The sequence below is a fragment of the Falco punctatus genome, assembly GCF_963210335.1.
Source record: "Falco punctatus genome assembly, chromosome: 4".
In the NCBI taxonomy this organism is placed as follows: domain Eukaryota; kingdom Metazoa; phylum Chordata; class Aves; order Falconiformes; family Falconidae; genus Falco; species Falco punctatus.
In genome coordinates this window covers 108,504,382-108,525,945 of record NC_137583.1, presented here as the reverse complement: position 1 = coordinate 108,525,945, position 21,564 = coordinate 108,504,382, and the positions used below count along the sequence as shown (strand labels likewise).

General features: G+C 40.3%; 1 protein-coding gene across 2 annotated transcripts in view; it reads left to right on the top strand.

The window, feature by feature from the left end:
- The window catches only part of CHN2 (chimerin 2), a 163,349-nt gene extending 142,397 nt beyond the window's left edge, over nucleotides 1–20,952 (top strand). For both annotated transcript variants that reach the window (XM_080386502.1, XM_080386503.1), the window contains 6 exons: nucleotides 1,856–1,940; nucleotides 4,368–4,541; nucleotides 6,351–6,428; nucleotides 13,351–13,488; nucleotides 15,395–15,500; nucleotides 19,100–20,952. In XM_080386502.1, coding sequence (XP_080242628.1) covers nucleotides 1,856–1,940; nucleotides 4,368–4,541; nucleotides 6,351–6,428; nucleotides 13,351–13,488; nucleotides 15,395–15,500; nucleotides 19,100–19,271 — 753 coding nt within the window. In that variant the 3' untranslated portion in view covers nucleotides 19,272–20,952. The remainder of the gene's footprint in view (nucleotides 1–1,855; nucleotides 1,941–4,367; nucleotides 4,542–6,350; nucleotides 6,429–13,350; nucleotides 13,489–15,394; nucleotides 15,501–19,099) is intronic.
- The last annotated feature ends 612 nt before the right edge of the window (nucleotides 20,953–21,564 follow it).

Sequence of the window (21,564 nt, the reverse complement as noted above, 5' to 3'; positions counted from 1 at the left end):
ACAATTAAACACAGGCGAAAAACTACTAATTATGTGGTTATCAGTCTAAAAATGGTAAAGATGCAGGCATAATTAGTTGTAGCTTAGTTTTGTATCTACTGAAGGTCACAGAGAGCATAAGCTTGAAACTCTGGTCACCAGCTGATGTTAGGTACAGCCATTTGCCCCCACTAAAAGCCATGTCTGAAATTCATGCTACCCACCCTGCAAAATAAGATCTTTCAATCTGTCTATCTCAAACTCTATTGCAAAGTGTTGTTTCCCGGAGATACACATTTTTCTGAGAGATAAAATACCATTTTGAAAGATAAATATGACTAGTCAGAGATTCCAGTTTTGACCTTTTACTATGAAAAAGGAGGAGGAATTACTATTGCTTTAAGCTTATTTATGCAAGTATTGGCTATGAGTAGTTGGTCAGGAGTCATTTGTGGTCAGGCTCACATTTTTATTGCTAAATCAGAAAGAGAGGTCTGTATTAAAATCACAATACTTCATCTTCCTGGGGAATGGACTCGAGTACAGGCTTGTGTAGGTGTGATCCTGCAGACAAATGGGGTGAAAGCATTAGCAACCCACATGCTTGGCTTTAAACTTCACAAAGTTTATCTGAAAAGGGCAATGACCATTTTTTTTACTATATGAAAAGAGCAGCTTTCTACATCCTGGGGTTGGAAGTGGCCTTTCAGCCATCTGCCCAACGGGTAAATGAGCAGAGAGAAGGAAAAGGAAGCATTAGCAGCCAGAGTGTGCATGATTTATGTTTTGTTAAGTTCAATTAAGTCTCTGGCCAGAACTAGTTCATACCATGTCCATTCATACAGGCGCAGACCTCATTATTTATTCATCTTTTCAATGAAAATGAAATGCTTACTTTACCAGAACATACACCTTAAAAAGGTCTGCTGCTGTAACCTTTGGAAGAGCAGTAGAGGAAGCAGTGGTGGTGTGCAAAACCTGGCTGGGGACCATGAGCTCTGTTAGCATGCAGGTCATTTTATTCCTCCTTATTTACTCATGGGTGGATTGTAGCAAAATGAAGTTTGGTCTACTGAAAAAAAGCCTACTGACATCTTTTCCCTATGCGAGTTCAGTTTACTTCCTGGAGTAAGGAAGGGTATCATTTGCTTTTATCACTAATGGATTCCAGCGTGCAAAATCAGATCATTACCCAACCGCTGCCTGGAACGGCTGCACAAATCATTCATCCCTGATACAAATTTACAGCAGTCACCTTGAGTTTTGTTCGGTGTCATCGCATAGAAATGCACATGTAACACCATAGTTATAGTGCGTTCAAACCTGAGTGGTGCTCTTAAAACATGGGTCTTGCATCAGATGTGTGGCCACACACAGTTACAGGGAACCAAAACATGGTGCATTCAAAGGGACTTTTCAGTCACTGCATTTCCCCTATTTTCAAGTGATCTGTTGAAGAAGAGCATTTGAATATCAGAAACATTCCTGTTTTGTTTGAACTCGTCAAATAAAAGCACTGACTACGGTTCTTTGGATTATTAGTTTTATATTTTTTTTCCTTTGACTAGTGAACTTGGTTTCCTCCCCTCTGCTACGGCTAAAATGTCAGTTAGCAAAAATTATTTGTTTTCAGTGTCATACACAGCTCAGTTCTCTGTTATGTTAAGCCTATTGAAAGATAAACTTCAAGATCAAAGCAAATTTCTGTTCCCATGGTTTATTTCATCTAGACTTTGGAAAGATGTGGGCACTGTGTGCTAAAGATTTACTCCTACTGAGTCTTCTGTTGTTTATCCATTTCAGTTGTTCCATCTGTCAGACCATCTGCCTCCAATGATCCCATTTCTTTTTTTTTTTCCCCCCATTTATATTACAGGTCCATACGTTTCGAGGTCCGCACTGGTGTGAATACTGCGCCAACTTCATGTGGGGTCTCATCGCTCAGGGAGTGAGGTGTTCAGGTAGCCCTTCCACATTTTCTGTCATTCTTTTGAAATGCTCTGACATCTCTCCCACTCCCAGCCTGCAGTCCCAGCAGGAGCTGGGGTAGGGATTACTTTACAGAACAAGGCAAGAAATCCTCCCATGCAAGTTAGGGCATTGTCATTTTCCCTATTAGCTGGTTTAGAAATTAAGCTACCGACTCTCGGTCACTGAGGGTGCCATACTTTCCGTAGTACCTTGGTGTGCATTGCTGTATACATTAAGAATTAATCTTTGCGGTTAAGTTATCCCTGGATGGTTTTCTGTCTTAAGAAACAAGCTTTGGAAATGGCAGAGCCAGCCAACAGCTAGGCTTCATAACTCATCTTTTTGGCCACCAATTACTGAGAATTGCCCTTGTCTGCCAAAAGACTGTCACCTGTTTCTTATAAAATACCATGCATTGCTGTAAGCCTAAAGTAGCCCATCTCAAAGGAAAGCAAAAAATACCACCTTAATTTTCCTAGAAAGTTTAGTTTTCTGGTGCCTTTGTAACTGTATTAGCATTTTAATAGCACTTTAATTATTTTGTTTGTTCTTTTGTTAAAAATAATCATCTTGGGAAAATGCAATAATCATCACATCGTGAGGTTTTGTATTCAGCAAGTGAAATAGTATTTGCTGCATTGTAAATGGGATTTCATAACTCCTTGCTACGGACCTTCAATCCCATCAGTGTCTCTCACCTGAATATGCTTCTGTCTTACCTCTCCCTGCCCTGACCTCCAGGCATTCCTGACCTCAGACTGGCACCGAACATGTCCAGCCCTGACATCTACTTTTCATGGGCAGAGGAGGTGGTGGTTATTAAAATTTAGACCGCAGTTTGAAGGATCAAAGTACCTTTCACAAATGTACAGTTTTAATAAGTGCAGTCTCAATTACTGCTGCATCTTATCTGCCTGTAGATGAATAATGGTAACACAAAGAATATGAGAAGGACATTAAAAAAGAGGAACATGAATAGTAGTTTGCTTTTCAAACTATTTGATCTGAAACCCAAGGGTGCAAAAACTGACCTTGCTAATGCATAGCGCTGTATTTGTTCACATATATAAAATATTAAACTTAGGAAAAGGCTTATTTATTTAGTATGAAAGATAATACTCTCCCTCATTAAATTACCAACATTTAACTCTAAGTAGACAGATGCACTTGGATTTAACTTCACATGCTTGTAGAACAGCACTGAAGACAATACAGGGAGGATCCTAACTGCAGCTGCTCACATTTGTTTAGATTTCACAGAACAATAATGTATTATGCAGTAATAACTGTATGAAGAAACACACAGAAACCCACCCAATTCCGCTAAATATGTAGGTGTGTTTGTACTGATTATATGATTTGGCTTGATTAATATTTTATAGAGAATAATACTGAGATGTGCTGCAAGTAATAGAGTCATGTTTACATTTTTAATAGCTTAGGCAGTAAATCAACATGAAAAAACAGTAAGTAACTTGCTAGTGATGATATTAGATGTGTTATGTTATCCCAAAGGGTACCGTCAGTGATGGGCATGACTGGGAAGGCATTAAAACAAGAATCAAAGTTATGTGAGATAATGTAACTCACAACGGTGGTGTTTGCTTTACTGAGGCTTATAAATTAATTTGGCTGAATATTTGAATCTATTAGAAAAATTCAATTTGTGGAGATCAAGCAGTGATGTTTAAGTTAACAGAAACCCACCCGTGCAACCAAGAGTAGGATTTGACTTTGGAGTAAGAACCACTTGTAAAATGAGTAACTTTTTACATCACGCCTTTCCCAGCATTTAAATGCCTAAACCAACCCACAGACTGAACACAGGGGACACTTTAGTCACCAGTGAAGTGGTCAGACAGGGATGGGGAAGCTGCTGGTGTGGCAAAGCGAGCCAAGATGCGACACTGCTGGAATGCAGAAGGGAGGCATGCTAGCTTAAAGCACTGTCCCAGTTTGAGTGCTCAGGTGAATCCTAGGTCCTTCACCCATAAGCAGTGCTAAGCCACAAGCTGGTCAACAGAAAACAGTCATTACTGTGTTAATTGTATAAAAGGCAGAACTAAAGCACCCAGAAGCTAAGTCCCATGTGTTCAAATGCAACACCCAGAGCTATGTGTTCAGCAGTGAACTGACCAAGTGGTCTGCACCAGTGGTCACCTCCAGCTCAGAGGGGTGCGAGGGACATCCAGAGCTTTTAGAGCTTTTCAACAGCTTTGCTGGAGTTCACTTTGCCCACCATAAGTTTTTTACAGATTTCTATGCTCATCTTTCTGATCTCCAGCTTACTTATTCTAGCTTTGGTGACTGATGGGGAGGTTCTGCCACATGCTTGATGTGGCCCAAGGAAATAAATTGTTAGACAAGACCTGTTGGCATTAGTATTAATTAATTAACCTGGCTAACCTTGTTTACAGACTGTGGGTTGAACGTACATAAGCAATGTTCCAAATACGTGCCCAACGACTGCCAACCAGACCTCAAGAGGATAAAGCGAGTCTACTGCTGCGATCTCACCACGCTAGTGAAAGCCCACAATACCCAGAGACCGATGGTTGTGGATTCATGCATTCGAGAGATCGAAGCAAGAGGTTTGTGTGCTTAGGAAAGCAGCAGGAAAAATTAAATGACGATGACTTGAATTACATGCTAAGCTAGGACAGGGTGGTATGCTCATGCATGCTGAAGACAGGATGAGAGAAGGGTTTTTTTAGCGTAGGTGATACATTGCTCTGCATTAGCTAGTAAAATTAAATCATGGCATTTCATAATGCAATTTCCTGAAATGCTTTCTGAAAACATGTCAAAACATGTATTATGTTACACTTCTGAAAGGGGTGAACTTTCAAGTGAACTTTAAGTTCATGTTTATGTGTCTTTTTTCATTATTTTCTTTTCACATACCTAGGGACACTTCCAATTTCAGAGTAATCAGTTTAAATCAAGCCCCTTATTAATAACCTTTCTGGGCATTATGGGCAAAAGGACATATGTGACTGGAAGTGACTCAGACAAGTGAGGTCACAGGCTGTGGTGTTTTGTGATACGTCACAAACTGCGCAAGGTTTTGCACGGTGCTCAGCTACTGACTGATGAATACCGTAGCTCGGGCAGCATGTCACAGCCAACACTCCAGCTTGTGACACGTTTTTGGTACGCAGATGCATGCCAGATTGAAGAAATACCATATCCACTCCAACACAACACAGTAATGATCGTGTATTTTTGCTTTGGGTAGCAAAAGTGTATGTCATGCTGCCAAATAAGCCAAATTTCCCTGTCACTTATAGCTTCAGCACAGGAGTCTCATAATGTTGAATTCATGGCATCCCAGTAATCTGCATGGCAACACAGTGATACTAGCCACAGGGGTTTCAAAGCCACACGTCATCTACTGAAATGAATGAAAGATTTACAAGTAAATCCCCTGCATGAAGCTCCACCAGGATTATATCATCATTGCAGGGACAAATAGAAAGAATAGTTTGGACTAAGACAGAAGAGCTTTACCCTGATGATATAGCAGGAAGCTACACTGCATTTGAGATCTAATCACTTACTTGTACATTTATTGATTAAGATAAAAACGGCTGCCTGTTCTGTTTTTTCAACATCTTTAAATTTCTTTCTTTAACTGCCATAGTACTATGTGAGATACTGATTTTGTTCTTAAGAAAACAAAGTGTACAGGATCTTATAAGTCAGTTAGCACTGTGCATAGTCATAATAAGGAGTTCTGGGATTACAATAAATAATTCTGGGATTAAAATAAATAACATGTATGTAACTGCTTGGCTAGCTCTGCCTGCTCTGCTGAGCTGCCCTGCATTTCATGTTGGTGTGGAGCAATGGGGGGAGAGTTGTGCAAGTGAGCAGATCTCTTGTGGTTTAAGAACTGTAGAAGGCGTGTACTGATGTGAAGAAGAAGAGTATCCATCACATCTATCAGCTGTGTATAAGTAAAAGCTGACTGCAAAACCGGGAACAAATGTTGTCAGGGAAAGGCAGTTTCTTACTTGCATTGCTATTTATCATTAAGCAACTGGTAGAAGGAAAGGAGACCTCTAAAGCTTTATTAATCATAGCCAAATGGAAAATCTCCCACATAAAATGAATAAATCATGGTAATATCACATGCCCCACCATTAGCAATTTGCAGTGTTTTCCTCTAACACAGTCAACTATGTCCCTAACAAAATAAAGTATAAATTCTAAAATTCTCTAATCCTTTAAAAACCAATTTTAAATTATCCTGAGCCTGCCTTAAGTGCTCCAGAGTTTCACATTACAATTAATATTTTTCTTCATTTACTAGATCTGTTGTTGTTGCTTTATTGTTTTTAAACCTGAATATTTGTTGAGTTACTGAAGCAAAGTTAACTGAGAACTTTTTGTTTCAGGTTTAAAGTCCGAGGGCCTCTATAGAGTCTCAGGCTTCACTGAGCACATTGAAGATGTGAAAATGGCCTTTGATCGAGGTACACCATTTTTTATTCTTGTACGATTTTAATCTAATTTTTCAGTTCTAGGACTTCTCAGTTCTTTTGGGGTTTATATAGTTACCATGGTAATAAAACTGGCATATAAGCAGAAGTACAGAAAGCAACCTGTCTTTTCTGAGTTCTTAAATTAATCTGTAGTTATTTTCACAAGAAGAAACTATATTTCATAGTTGGAAGGAATAATTAAACAGTAGGTAATGATAGACAGAAGGCTAAGTGCTTGCGGGACTGGATGATTGCTCAATCTAGCAGCAGAGCCTAGACTCCCAGTTCAAGTATGAGCCTGGATAGTACCAGGGGAAAGTTCTTAGTCCTATCCTTAGTAAACTCAGTGCTTTACAATATGATAGTCTATTTATGAGTTTAAGCACCAGACCTCCAACTGGGAAGTCATTCTGCCTGTAGCCTTGTAGAAAGCACTGCACTACTGTGCACATGATTGCATTTGCACACAGATGAGAGGAGCATTGAGGAGACTGGTTGTACAGCATATTGAAAAACTTATAATTAAAACACTGCCTGATTACCATCCTAGTAGCCCTTTTGGATTCATTTAGCTTATTATGTTGGTTCTGGTTCTGCACATAGTCTTTGCATACAGGACTAATTTTAGGTACGTATGTAAGTGTGTGCAGAGTAGGGCCTTCATCAACAGAAAACACATTTTCAGGAACATTTAAGGAGTTACATAAATATTTTTCTCCTTTCCCATAAACAGTGTTTTCCTTCCTTCTTAATTTTTTCAGGTATTACCTGTGCCATGTTAGGGGATAGGGGCAGACATAGCCCAGTGATCACAAGCCCACAGGTTCAAGGCAGGTCCAGATCAAGCCAGAAGTCCACCGGTGGATCAGGGTGCTGGCCAGAAGGGTGCATGGCCATGATGCAGCTGCAGACAGCTACTATGTTGCTCAGGCAGGAACTGGGGGCCCTGGGGGCCCATGGCAGGAGGTTCCAGGGCTCCAGAGGAGCCTGGGCAGGGCCAGCAAGGTCTGTGGGTGGCACATCTTAATGCTTACTGTGCCTGAATACTTTTTTGTTCGAAGATAGTTTGTCCTGCAGATGATTCCTGCTAGGAATTTCCAAAGTGACTGTTTTCATGCTATACCAAAATACCCTTTAAAAAATAATAATAGATTTTAAAATGTGTTGGATGCTGCAGTTGTGAACATATGCATGGACACACGTAGGTGAGCCGTGATTTGGGTGAAAGAGATGCACAGACTGCTATCATGGGAAGGTACATTTGCAGGTGCGCCACGTGAAGCAGTGCTACTGAAAGGGTCACCAGTCTCCCCAAGTCCCACTCTGCTCCCTGCAGGTGGATCTGACCTGGCAAACCCTTTTGTTCTGTGTGTTAGTTCTCCTCTAAGTGTACCAACCTAAATGAAACCCAGAAAAAGAACCACAGGTTGAAGAGGAAAGAGTTTGAAGAAAGCAGATCAAAATTCATGTCTGAGCCTGACCTGAACACTGCTGCAGCTGTAGTTCCCTTGCAAATGCTTCGAACCTTTGGAGCCACTTAAGGTTTACAAACAGGGTATCTTTTGTTATTGCCTATACTCATGGCATAATCTCGTGGCAGTACACACTAGAATTAGACCCACAGCAAGGAACAAAGTGTGATTTACTGGCAAAGAAGGCAGCACCTAGAAACAGGAAGAGCAGGGTCACTAGCAATATCAGATTTCCAAAGGGAAAAAAAGCATGGATAAATATGGAAGCAGAGAAAGCCAAGAACCAAGTTTGCATACAAAGGCTGTGGGAAAACCATTGGGCATAAACTGATAAAAAGCTGCGTCTTCATTTCCTTTTAACAATCTCAGGAGGGAAAAGGCTAAGAAAGGAAAGAGCATTGCCATGAATAATGCTAAAAGCAGTGGAACAGTGAACAAAACCGTGTTATGAGAATTGCATGACTCCAGTATTGCTGAGACCAGAAGCTGAAAACTTCCAAAAACTTTCCAGTTTTGAAAATGTATTCTCCCTGAACTGAGATAGAAAAGCAGAAGAGAGTTGGGGGTTTTTTGCAGGAAGCAATTTAAAGAAAACCAAAATAGATTTTTTGTTCTGACTTGTGGGCTGTGCCACTAGAAGGTGGTTGTCAGCTGGCAGAATGTTGAATTGGCAAGGTGCCCCCAACCTGACAGCTCAGGCTTTGCTTCCCTGTCAGATCTGTTTACAGAGACAGGGACCCCACCTTCTCTTTTGCATCCCAGCCCCACAGGTAGGAACATCACTTTTCTGATGCCCAGTTACCCCTGCTTAGCCCTAGAAGCCAGAGCAGCAGGGAGTGGGTATTCCTCCATACTCCAAGGACGTGGAAAATCCCAAATCTCTGTCCCAGGTGACAGAGCTGGGAAAGAAGGGAGCTGAGAGCCAGATGGCAGGTCTCACCTCCAGTAACACCTGGAAGGCTTTTGTTCAAATTCCATTTTCTGCCCAGAAAGTGAAGTTTGTGGGAGTTTTACAGAACTGTTGTTTCAACATTCACTACAGGAAATTAACTTTTTTTTTGCAAAATTATATTTAAAAAAAAAAGGAAAATTTGTGTCTTAAATATAAAATGGAAAATTCCTGATCAGTTCTGGTTAATAGATAGGTGTTGCAGCAGAAACAGCCATACAACAGGCCACATCACAGACATCTCTGACATCTCTGGAACACACTGCATAGCAGAAGGTAAATGTGTTTTAAAAGAGCCTGGAATAGTTAGCTGTTAAAGTTGAAGCTGAAAGTACGGGTATGAACCAGAGGAGAGAACTCTTTAATCTAATGGATAGTCTTGGCACAATACTAAAGGATGTATATTGGCCAGGAATAAATTTAGTTTGACAATTCAATGAGCAATTTTTTAACCATATGAAAGCAAGGCTCTGAAACAACCTTCTAGTAAGAGCAGGGATAAAAACCTTAGCTAGTTTCACAATGGAAGTTGAGGGGTTTACAAGAAGGGTTACATGGCATGGTGCCTGCAGTAGCAGAGCACTGCGCTCTGGCATTACAGAGGTCCCTCCCTGCCCATCATTTCTGAGCCAGTCCCCAGGTACTTGGCTAGAATGCCAGTATGCTTTCGCACCTCTGGAAATACAGCTTTTAATAAATAAGTTTGAAAATAAACAAGCAAGGAGTCCTCCTGTTTTAATGCACAGGACACATCCTTCAAGTAATGCCATCAAGCTTTCTGGTTTCCCAAGCTCTTCGAAGCCACAGGAGCCGGAATACAGTATGATACAGTGATGGGGAGCAGGGGCTGACTGCGCTGTAGGGTACCTCTTCTGCCGATTCCATGCGCAGCTGAAAGGGTGTGATGAAGAGAAGCCAGCCCCCCCACTGACTAATTCTGCTTCGCCAAATGGACACTCACTTGTTGCTTACAAAGAATTATAGCAAGAATAGAAAATCAAAGGCAGGTTTGAAAGTCAACATCTTGGGAAGAGAATGGCATCCCACATAATATTATTTGGGCCAAGTAAAGCTGTGATGGAGGGGTTTAGAACAGGGAGAAGTTGGTCCTCGTCTGATTTAAACTAAGACTCCCTTCCAAAGCCAAAGAAGTGTAAATATTCCTACTGTAAATTAGCATTAGGCTCTCTGAGGCACTAACAATGTTCCATTTTAGTGATTTTTGTAATGAGAAGGAGGGGAATAATGTGGATTTATTTAATCTGGTGAATGTTGGTGCTGTAGAATGACAGTTGCTCTCTGTCAGCTTTGTTGAGCTGTGGCGTTGTGGCATCCAGAAGACCCTCATTGTGCGCTTTATTCACAAAGCTGCCATTGTCACCAGTGCATTCTGTCCCCCCACTTGTTTGTATGACTGGCTGGTACAATACACTTGCTAAAAATATTATGCTGTTAAATATTACATGAGTACTTAGAGGCATCCTGACTCATATTCACTCTTTCGCCAGTGTAGGAGAAAACCTGTCAAATGCCAGATCCAAGAAAAAAAAACAAAGCAGCACGTTAGTATGGCAAAGGTTGTGCAATAAAAACAAAGCATTAAGAAAAAATGAACTTAAGTAGAAAAGTAATTCAGTGTTCAGAGGGCATAGCTGAGGCTTTAAGAATGTAATACTTACTCCATTTCATTCTCTAATAAACTATTGAGATATTTCTATGGCACCCAAAGTCAGCTGAAACCTTTAAAGAACAGAATAAAGATTTTCTTTGTCTCGAGATATTCAAACTACAACATAATGCAACAAAATATGTTGAGAGTCAAAGTAACAAGGAAAGAGAAATGATGGGGTTTGAGTAGGATTAGGTTTGTAAAGCTGAAACTAACTATATGTTTGTAATCCAAATTTTTTTTAAAAAAAGATTGTATTAACATATAGCCACTGCAGTGGTACTGAGAATACTAATTACAGTCTGAGGAAAGTTACTGCATTGAAGAGTGAAAAAAATGATTGTGGTAATGTAGAAGATACCATACAAAATAGGCATAGTTCATACAGTATGCTACTGCAGAGGATCCTCTGTGAAATTTGTGTCATGACTTTACCGGCAATTAATTAACTTTTCTTTCTTAGTGCTCTGAATTTTAAGTGTGTTTAAATAAAAATACAAATCCAGGAATTCGGTGAGGATAAGAAACAAGTGCAGCCTGCCAAGGGCCTTCAATTGCTGAAACTGAAAGCAAAAAAAAAAAAAAAAAAAATCCAAAATCTACCAAAGAAAAATAAAAATCTACCTCCCCCTACATACTCACTGCACAAATGTGTAGGTATACTGTAACAGATGTATTCTTATGCTCACTTTAAAAAAAATCTTCACTGCATTTGCAATGGGTGTGATTTGTCTCTGAAGTGAAGAGGAAAAATCTTTGACTTGGGAACTAATGTATTTTTCCTACAGTAAGAGAATATGTAAATAAAGAGGTACGTTTGAAGTACATTGTAGTTTGAAGTACCTGTAGCTGAAGTGGCTCTTCGCGGAAGCTTGCTGGGCTGCTTTTTAAAAGCACTAAATAAATAACACTTCCATTTAGTGTACTGGTGACCTGGCTAATAGATGCAACCTTCTGCTTTGCTGTATCTGTTCTGATGCAGCTGCTGGCTCCTTGGAGGTAGCTGTTTTCAGTGAGGCATTTTGAGTGCTCGGTGTCCATCAATTAAATAGAGCTCTCCACACAAAGCTTTACAAGACTAATGCTACCGTGCCTGGAATGTGTGGATTAAACAAAAGATTGGGGCAGTGTAAACATCCTCCTAGGGCTTATTGATGCTGTATTAAATTAAATGCTGATGGATGTATTCAGACTGCTCAGCTGCATCAAGAAAGGCTGCTTGTTTTAAACACTTAAGCATATAATCTCCTCTTGATGAGAACATGTAGTGCTATTAGTCTTAATGAGAATTATGTGCATACATTGGACAGGACGTATCCCTTCAAGATTAATGCCAAAGGTTTGTATAAAATGTCTACAATCAATATAAACTCTTTTAGTCTGCTGTGAAAGCCTTTATCACCATCTTAGATGCCATGTATCAAGCACACCCACTCATCTGTCTGTATCAGGGCATCTCTACAAGCACTAGTTACTGCGAGACAAGGAAGGCAATGGCTTTACAGCCTGTCAGCGCCTCGGTGGTAACAGCCCAAGCTTGCGCTTGCACCTCCTGGCAGATACAAGCAAACCGCTCTCTGTTGTTCAAGCAACCATAACCTCACATCACCCCACTCACCATATGGTCTCAATCTTCACCACCTCCTGCAAAAGAAGCATTGTTACCGTTATCCTCACTTGAAAGGTGGTGAGTAAGGACTACAGGGTGTAACTGATCTCAAAGAAGCCTGAGGTGAAACTGGGGGTTAAATCCAGGCAGCCTCAGCCCTTGCTTGACCATTGTCCTACCCCATCTTTCTACTGGAAGACTGGAGAAGCAGAATTTTTCGGTCTGGAGAAAAATGTGAGTATGAGGGCACTGGGTAGTACAGAAGAGAGGTAGTCATTTGAACTTGAAGAATAACAGTGATCCAGCCTCTCTGCTAGCTCTTGTAATTTCACTCATTGCAAGCCACGCATTAGTCAAGGGCTTAGCAGCAACACTTGCTCATGTGATTCAAAGTGCTCTGTAATGGAGTTCTGACTAACTGGGTTGTAGTATGTGGCAAACAAAATGTATGTCATTTCAGTTGCATAATTAATCTATTTAGCTGTTCATCCATTATAAGTATCCATATTCATTTAACAAATTGCGATCCACATTTCGGAATAAATTGTATAGCTAAATGCCATAGCATGTCGATTTAAATTCAAATCTTTGCTATAAATAAGTCAGTCAAATAATAAGACATTAGAGGACATCCAGAAAATAAGGCAGCTTTGTTACTAGCTAATCAGTATAGATAAATTGGTGCAGAACTTACAAGATTTGGATGTTTACTCTGATTTTTCCTACTGGTCCAAGGTTCATTGGAAATTTATGTTATTTCTCTGTGCCTCTGTTTCCCCAAATGAAAATAAAAAGAATCATTCATACTCCTACACATTGATCTGCAGATACAAAATACAACATCAGAACAAGTAATTAATAGCTTATTTTCAGTGAAGAAATGAGCCAAATTCAATAAATATATTATTAACATGATTTTTCATCCAATGTCAAAACATTATGTGTGAGATGGTACACTGCAGATATTGTTGATGTAATCACCAGCCCCACCAAAGGATGCAAGCAAATAAATTGTTTACTAAAAGGTAAAGAAACTACTATTTCTTATTCATACACTGTAAAGTTGGTAGCAATGTGTTCTCATTTAAGCCTTCCAAATGCTTTCAGGTTGTTTTTTCTTGTCAGGTTGGACACAATAAATCTGAATTAGAAGCCTAGCCTTGCTTCAGTCAAAATTAGGCTGGTTTCAAAAAGATTTCTTCCTCTTCTTCTAGATGGTGATAAGGCTGATATTTCTGCCAGTATTTATCCAGACATAAACATCATTGCTGGAGCACTGAAGCTATACTTCAGAGACTTACCAATTCCTGTGATCACCTACGACACCTATTCCAAGTTCATAGAAGCAGCCAGTAAGTATTGTATAGTAATTTGTACTGATCTTTAATTACATTTCCCATCCATAAAACTGTCCATGTTAAAGAAAAGGAAAAGACAGACAACAAATTGGAAGCAAGGGCATTGTTCTGTTTGTTACTTCTCTGCCATGTCCTGTCCCATGAAACTTTTGCCTTATTGTTAATCAGATGGGACATCACACAGGTTAAAAAAAATAAAAGTAAAGGTAGGATATCAAAATAACTGACCAGTTTCAGAAAGTGTGGTTTCAGTGTCAGTCAACAAAGCTACGGCATGCCCTGGGATGGGGCTTTGAATGGAATTGGTAGCTCTTTTCTTGTAAACAACCCAAATTCTGTGCTAAGAGGCAGAATGTCCAATGGCATTGCAAGGACTGCATCAGGCACTGGGAAGATCCCCGTGCTGGTGTCATGGCCGCAGCACTGGCTGCCAGGTGCATGCAAGACTGGGGGATCAGTGAGGAGTCAGGGTTGAGTGGAAATGTGAGCCTTGAGGGTGCGTCCCATTTTCCCCATCTCCCATATCCTGGCCTCCTCTGGCAACAAGGACGAGTCTGCACTGCAGACAAGCTCATCCCCTCCTTCAGTCAGTGAGGGATCAGAGCAATGAGACACCCCACAAAGCACATCTGCCCCAAAATTCAGGTGCATCCACTGTTCATTAAGTCCTGCAGTATCTAACCCGTGCCCAGATGGGAGGCACGTGCAGTTACCCCCTGCCCAAAGCTGGCAGGTTGTGGGTGCACGCTGTCAGGGAGGGAGGAGGACGGCAGCGTTCATTGCCCTAATGTTGGCAGAGAGAGATGAGATTTGCCTCAAATTCTGCTCTCCAGGGCACAGCCTCCCATGTAGCGATAGTCCCTAACGAAAACTCACCAGATGAAGTGCATCAAAATCAAATTCTTAACAAACATGTCAAAGACCTGAGGTATCTAAGAAGTAGCATGCTTTCTTCTTTAAAAAGTATCCTTAGTATTTTTGGAATGGCACCCAGTATATTGATAAGCAGCAAGAGGAGTGGTCTGTGTGAATCTGCTGCCTTCCCTTCCCCTTTGGCTCACTCCCTCTTGCACTCCCCATGCAACCACACATACTTCTCTCCTGCACTCTCTTATTCCTCCTTGGCAGAGAAATTATTCTTGCTCATTACTTGTCCTGTAAAGAACATGCCCAGAGGAAGCAGTTCCTACCATGTCAATATACCAATGTCTTAAAAGCAGGATGGAGAGATTCTTAATCTTCTAAAGTTTTGGGCTCCTGGTGCCATTTGTATGAAAAGTCGTGCAGCAAATACAACTCTGACTCAGTTCACAGCTTAGGAATCTATACTTCTCATGTAAAATACATGTAAATCCTGCTCAGATTTTGACAGATTGCCAAACAGTCTTAGATGAGCACTGATGCTCTCCAATCACTGATACCTACATATTTAAATACGTTCTGAAATCTTTATGTAATGCCATGCCACTTCTAGCTAAACTTACATATTCAAGCATAGTCTCTAAAAGCATATATCCACGCTCCCATCTAGTTTTGAAGGCTAGTGGAAGTAATCTTACGTAACATTTTAAAGAGTTAGTTCTTGGCAGTGTTACAAAGCGTTTAACAAAGCTCAGATACTGTACCTGTGCAGGCCTGTAGGTAGAGCTACAGACCACGGAGACAACTATTGGGTGCCCTTTGCTGCTGATTTCTTTGTGAAGCCTTTTTTTTTCTTTTTTTTTTTTTCTGAGGATGCAGAAGTTGCTGCTAAGCTCCATGTTTATGAGTTTAATATTTATCCCTACAAGCACAGTCAATGGCTTGTAAATGACTCCATAATATTAAGTTAGCTTCCTGAATTATTGCTGTTTACAAATGGAAAGCCCTATTAACATTAATCCTTTCGGTGTTTTTACAGAAATCTCCAATCCTGATGAACGACTAGAAGCAATACATGAAGTGTTGATGTTACTCCCTGCTGCTCACTACGAGACACTTAGATACCTAATGATTCATCTCAAAAAGTGAGTTAATTGGCATGCAGGATAGTTCTTGAAGAGCTTAACAATCTTCTGCTTTGAAAAAGAGATACTACAGAAAGTACCAATAAAGCTTCCATTAGGGTACTGCCACTAAAACAATAATGTCACAAATAAGCAGACAAGCTATGTTTGTGTAACTGCATATAACAGATATAGCATAGCTGCCTTTGCTGGCAGATCATTGCAAACCTTTGAGGAATTAATTGAGATTTGCCACGCTTTCTCTGACGCAGACAGTATCTGAAAAATACTGGAATGGTAGGTACTTCAGAGATGTGCTAGATGTGCGGCCGTAAGTCATGCACATCTTGATCATGCTGCGCTTCTGCCTCCCCTTACCTCCTGATTTGTCATCTTGAACCATAACCCTAAAAGGAAAGAGCTGTCTCTTATGACTTGTTTGCTCACGTAACAGTTAAGCCAAGAATCAAGCAGGGCCTATTTTTATACAACTAGTAAAAGCCATACAGGGCCTTACCAGTTATCTCTGTTTTGGTTTGAAACACACTTTGCCTCATTTGCTTTCCAAAGCTTCTTTAGGCATACATAAGGCTTCATAAGGCATACAACATTTTCAAAAGTGCCTAAATTTCATTTTTTAAAGTGACTTGGGACAGTACTTCCAAGTTTTCAGCTAGGTACCTATGAGATTTATGAAGTGCTCCAAAGAGGATGCCTCACGTTCACTAATATGAAGCAAAACTTTTTCAAAACCATGCAAACTCCACTTTGCTACTTCGAGTATATACATGCCTCAGGAAGTCTTCTTTGCTTTTAAAAACTGAAGCTGAGTGAAGACTGGAACCATCATCTCAAAGCAGACCTTCATTTAGGGATACATTGCCCAAGATGTCCCTTGTCTCTGGTTAAAGTTTATGGTGATTTAAGTATATATTGCCCAAGATGTCCCTTGTCTCTGGTTAAAGTTTATGGTGCTACTTGGAAACAACAGAAGAGGGGATAAGGGAGGAATAAAACTACTCACTTTTATACAGTAAATCCTTGATCTTTTCTTGGTTGGCCTACTACTTGCAATACAGGTGCAAATTTGGAGTATTTTCTGGGTTTGATCTGCACTTTCTGCACTATTAATGCAAACCTAAAAAGAAAAAAAGACCTCAGCTCACATAAAATTGCATCAGAGAGCTTGTTTGAAGTGCATTTCATGCTCAATCAGGTTCTCATTATGCAGAGACTTCTCCTCATTTTGAATCCGGCTCAGGGCATTACAAGGGAGCAGGTTTTTTCCTTTTGCTGAGACATTATCTGGGTATGCAGGAGCTTCTGCAGACTGCAGAAAAGAGAGGTGCAAATATCCACCCTTGTCAGCACATATGCATGGACAACTCAGGATGAACCGTGTTGGCTTTTAAGAAGGCCAGTGGAGGCTGCAGACAAGCGACTAGCATACAGAATCAGTACTTTCATGTCCTGGCAGCGAATTTTTAATAGACAAGTATTGACTTGCCTGCCTTCCTTTGTACAGGCTTTGGTTCAGCTGTTGAGCTGAACTACTGATGAGACAAAAATAGTCCAAACAGCTGATTAAGCTTTCTGTCTCAAGTCACGCAATGAATTTCCTCCCCTTTCCCAAATCGTGACTTTTCAATGTCTGCACAGAAGCCAAGTGCATGTCAGTTCCTATGGAGAATCTGTTGGAGAGATCTGAATGTGAAAGAGGGAAGGATCCCTTAAGTTCAAACTATGCTGTTGTGTAGATTAAACACAGAATCCCAACTCCAGCCCCACAGGGCTCTTCCTGCACAGAGGAAACATGCACTGCTGTCGAGGAGGCTGTGTAAAGACTGCAGGATCACAGCGTTTACACCAGTGAGTGCCATTTCTCAACAGGAAAGAAGCTGCACTGAGTTGTTAAAAATCATAGGAAAATCCAGCGAGAACAATGTCAGCAATGAAGAATGAGTGTGTTCGTCAGCTAATGAAGTATTTTCTTGAGTTATCTTCCTTTTTGCTCAAAACTGGAGGAAACACAATACCACGAGCAGTACTCCCTGTGGTTAAATACATACAACTCCATCCATGCTGCCGTTACAGTGAAGCTGTGAATCTTCTCTGTGTTCACCCCAGACCATGGAGCGAGCCCCACACTCTTGCACAGAGGTGCTAGTAAGGTGTATGTGGCATTGCGTAGCTGCGCTGCATACATCCCCAGATGGAAAAGCAGTGTTACACACACACTTGCGTAGAGGTAGCTTGGGCTAGGCAGCCTTGGCTTGTCTTTTCTCCTTGCAAAGCACAGCTGATGTATCTGTGCTAGAAGATGAGGATGTAGCTGTGAGTAGGGGCACTAACGAACTTCTCTCCTGAAAGCAGAGGAACTGTTTTTTCTGTGACCATGACACTCTGCAGAGAGCCAGTAGTAGAAGCAAAACGTAGTCACGTAAGGACCTTGCAAATAACAGGGGACCAGACTACCGCTGGTTGCAGCCTCTTTGTGCCCCCTCAATGGCATGAGTGAATCCACTGCTGCCCAGCAGAGAATTGCCATGGCCGGGCTGGTCTCACCTCTTGCCAGGAGAGCTGGTTTCAAAGCCAGATGTGCTCCACTCTGGCAAAGCAGTGGTGTGGAGGAGCTGTGAAACTTCCCCCTTGCTGTACTTCGAAACAGCAAGTGTCTGGTCCATGAGGGATCATGACTGAACAAGGGACCACGGCTGTCTCTACACCGCAGTGCAAGAGCACCCAGGACCAAACTGAAATGCCAAAGGCTTGCTGGGATAACACTGAAGTGCTCCAGTTCTGCTACCTGGAGGAAAACCTTGAGCACACCTTGCACTTTCCAACAGGCCTGAATGATTTTCCAGTCAGGGCTGACTTCTCTTGCAGCTTGGCCCATCCTTGATGTTCTTTGTTTGCTCCAGCCGTACATAATCTACCTATTCTTGCATTTACATTATATGACCCATGGCAGGGAACAAAACAGCCGAGGTTCCTTCCTAGAAGTGCCTCTGTTCTCTTGTCAAGGATAGACGGCATTTGTAGCAGCCTCGCTTTAAACAGCCACCTCCCCAGGCTGCCCCAGGATTCAGCCTGCTCCTGAAGTAGAACAAGTAGGGCACGAAAAGTATGAAGGGATGGGTTCCCCCAGCCTGAAAGCATGTCTGGCACCATGGCAGTCCTTGGTAAACAAAGGAAAATCTAGGTTCGTATTCAGGAACCTCACCCACACCTCAGGTGTGATGCACACCGAGCCCCATGTGCCAGAGAACTGCAGTTACTGTAGCGTGGGGGACTGCTCCATGCATCATCGTTTAAATCATGATTATGCTTTTCAAAAAAAGCAATTGCCGCTAATTCTTCTACCCTAATGGAAAGCCACATGAAAAAAAACACTTAAGAGTCGCATGGGGAGTGTTTAAAGGCACTGGAAATCACAGCCTCACCATAGCTGCACTGAATGAAAGTAAAAATTGTTACTGAAAAATGTCATTATCAATGCTTAATGTGAAGCAGGACTAAAGATTAGGATGCATATATTCATTTCTTCTGGGAAGTAAACAACTACTTACTTTTTTTCTTTACTTTTTTTTAATTTTTTTTCCTTTCTTCTTCTACTTTAGGGTTACCTTGCATGAAAAGGAGAATTTTATGAATGCTGAAAACCTGGGAATAGTGTTTGGGCCTACTTTAATGAGACCTCCAGAGGACAGTACCCTTGCTACACTGAATGACATGCGGTACCAGAAATTAATTGTGCAGATTTTAATAGAAAATGAAGATGTTCTCTTTTAAACAGAGGGGCATCTCTTCAAAGCCATTTGTTTTAAAATAATTAGTTTGAAGGAAAACCAACATTTCTTTAATTTTTTTTAAACATAAAGGAAAGTTCCTTGACTGCACTTCAATTTCTGCAAAGTTGCAGATGGATGCCAAAATGTTTAGGGAAAGCCTGTGTCTCATAGACATATGCCTCTTTGTAGAAGGGAATGAGAAGGTCAGAAAAAATCCTCTTACCTTGTATCTTTTGCCTTGCTCAGATGTATATTTGTTTTGAGAACAAATTGTTGCAAACAATTTTATTGTTAACTTATTAAGAAACACAAAACGTATTTTAATATGGCTAGAGAAGCAAAAAGGTACTTAATCAGTGTTACCTGTATACACCTATACATTTCCCTCTCCATGAGACATAATTATATATGTCAATTGTGAAACAGAACCTATATTGTAAAGATATTTTTACTTTACCTAGCTGAAAGAATGGCATTTTATTTTAGCAAAATATAAATCAGTGCGGTGCATTGATTATTTTCCACGTAATTCTTTCCTGCATTTTTGCTATGATATATTGAAAACAATTACCACTAATGCAGCATTATCCTGACATACCTCTTTCATGGCAAGCGTTCTAAAGGAGAATTATTTTCTTGTGTGTATTCCAGCTTTCCTTAGTTTCCTTGCATTTAAGCACTAGCATCCTAAGATTGTACACTTTTACCCATTTCCTATTTCCCAAAACACATAGTATTTTCTCTCAGTTTGTTTGGTTTTTACTCCCATGTAAAATATGGTATTGAGAATTTTTCAGAAGTCCTGGAGGTAGTATTAGTTTCACATGCCAGATTTTTCTTGGATTACAGTAATATGTAAGTTAAGTGATGCTGGGACACTGGATATTTTCTGGCCTTGTTGAAAAGTCAGCACTTTTTTGGGTTAATGATGAAGGATTTGGTTTTTCTGTAAAAATCAAGTTATGTTTTGTCATGTTTCTGTATTTATAAATGTACAGTAAATCTGCTAAAAATGTAGGTATTTATCTTGAATGTGTTTCCTGATGGTTTGTTAAAAAAAAAAAAAAAAAGAATGTGTAGGAAATGTGGGAGTTGGTAAATTTAATTATTACAAATTTTTAATATTTTTCTCCCCTCACAAACATTGACCTACAGAGTTCATAGTCTAACTGAAACTTATTCCTAATGTTAAAAACTGTTTCTCAGCATGAGATGTTTCTGCAAGCATAGAAAATCAACATACTTTACTACCAAACTCAATTTTCAATACAAAAAAAATTCTAATAATCCCTCAACTTGATCGTTTATATCATATGCTTGGTAACTCGGTGATGCGGTTTCCTGAATTATTTCAGGGAGCACATGTTTCTATTCAAATTGAAAAATATGTGTAACTATGATAATGAAGGGAGGTATGACTGTAAATTTGTCATCTTCTAGAGAAATAACTAAGGGCTAGATAGATTAACCCAGATTGCAGAGCAAATGCTAAATAGTCTGAGTTCCCAATACTTCCATAGATCCTCCTGCCTTGTACAGGACTATTTGTTGTAGGTTACGTACTACTTAATACTGTCACAAAAATGATCTGGAAATTGTTTTATTTTGTGAAGTGAAATATGCTTTGTAATTTATGATAGTGTAAATGGAAGAAAAAATCCCATTAAATGTGTTAAAGAGTTCTGGTGTCTGTCACTGACCACGTGGCAAGCTGCCAAATGAAAATCAATCGCTAATTACCATCCTGACATTGCTGGAAACTTTCCTACTTGGAAAACTTCGAACAGTTTTACTGAATGTCAGCAGTTTCAGACTGGCACTGGGATGCTTGTACTACCACAGCCAAGCCTATGCACACATTTATTTTCTGCGACCACTCTGAACCACCTCTGTGTAAAACTTCAAGCAAGCAACAAATCACAGTATCAGTCCAATCAATATCCAAGAATAGATGCCATCAGAGCACTCTTCCATTCCTTTGAACACAGACATTTGACTAACAATGATTTATTTTATTTTTTCTGGTCAGTTCAGTAATAAGTTGGTTGTTTTTTTTAAAGGCAGGAACAGTATTTCAGTACCATTTTTTTTATTATTATTTTTTTAGGAAGACAATCGCACCTTTCTGCTTCTGCTTCTCCCTTTCACTCTACCATAAGCATACTGGTAGCTTGGACATGCCTCGCCGTCTGGGGTCTTCAACACATGTCCCATCCGAAGGATTTGATGATAGTACAAAGCAGTGCATTTAGAAATACCCTAATTAATATCTCCAAAGATCCAAATGTAGTATC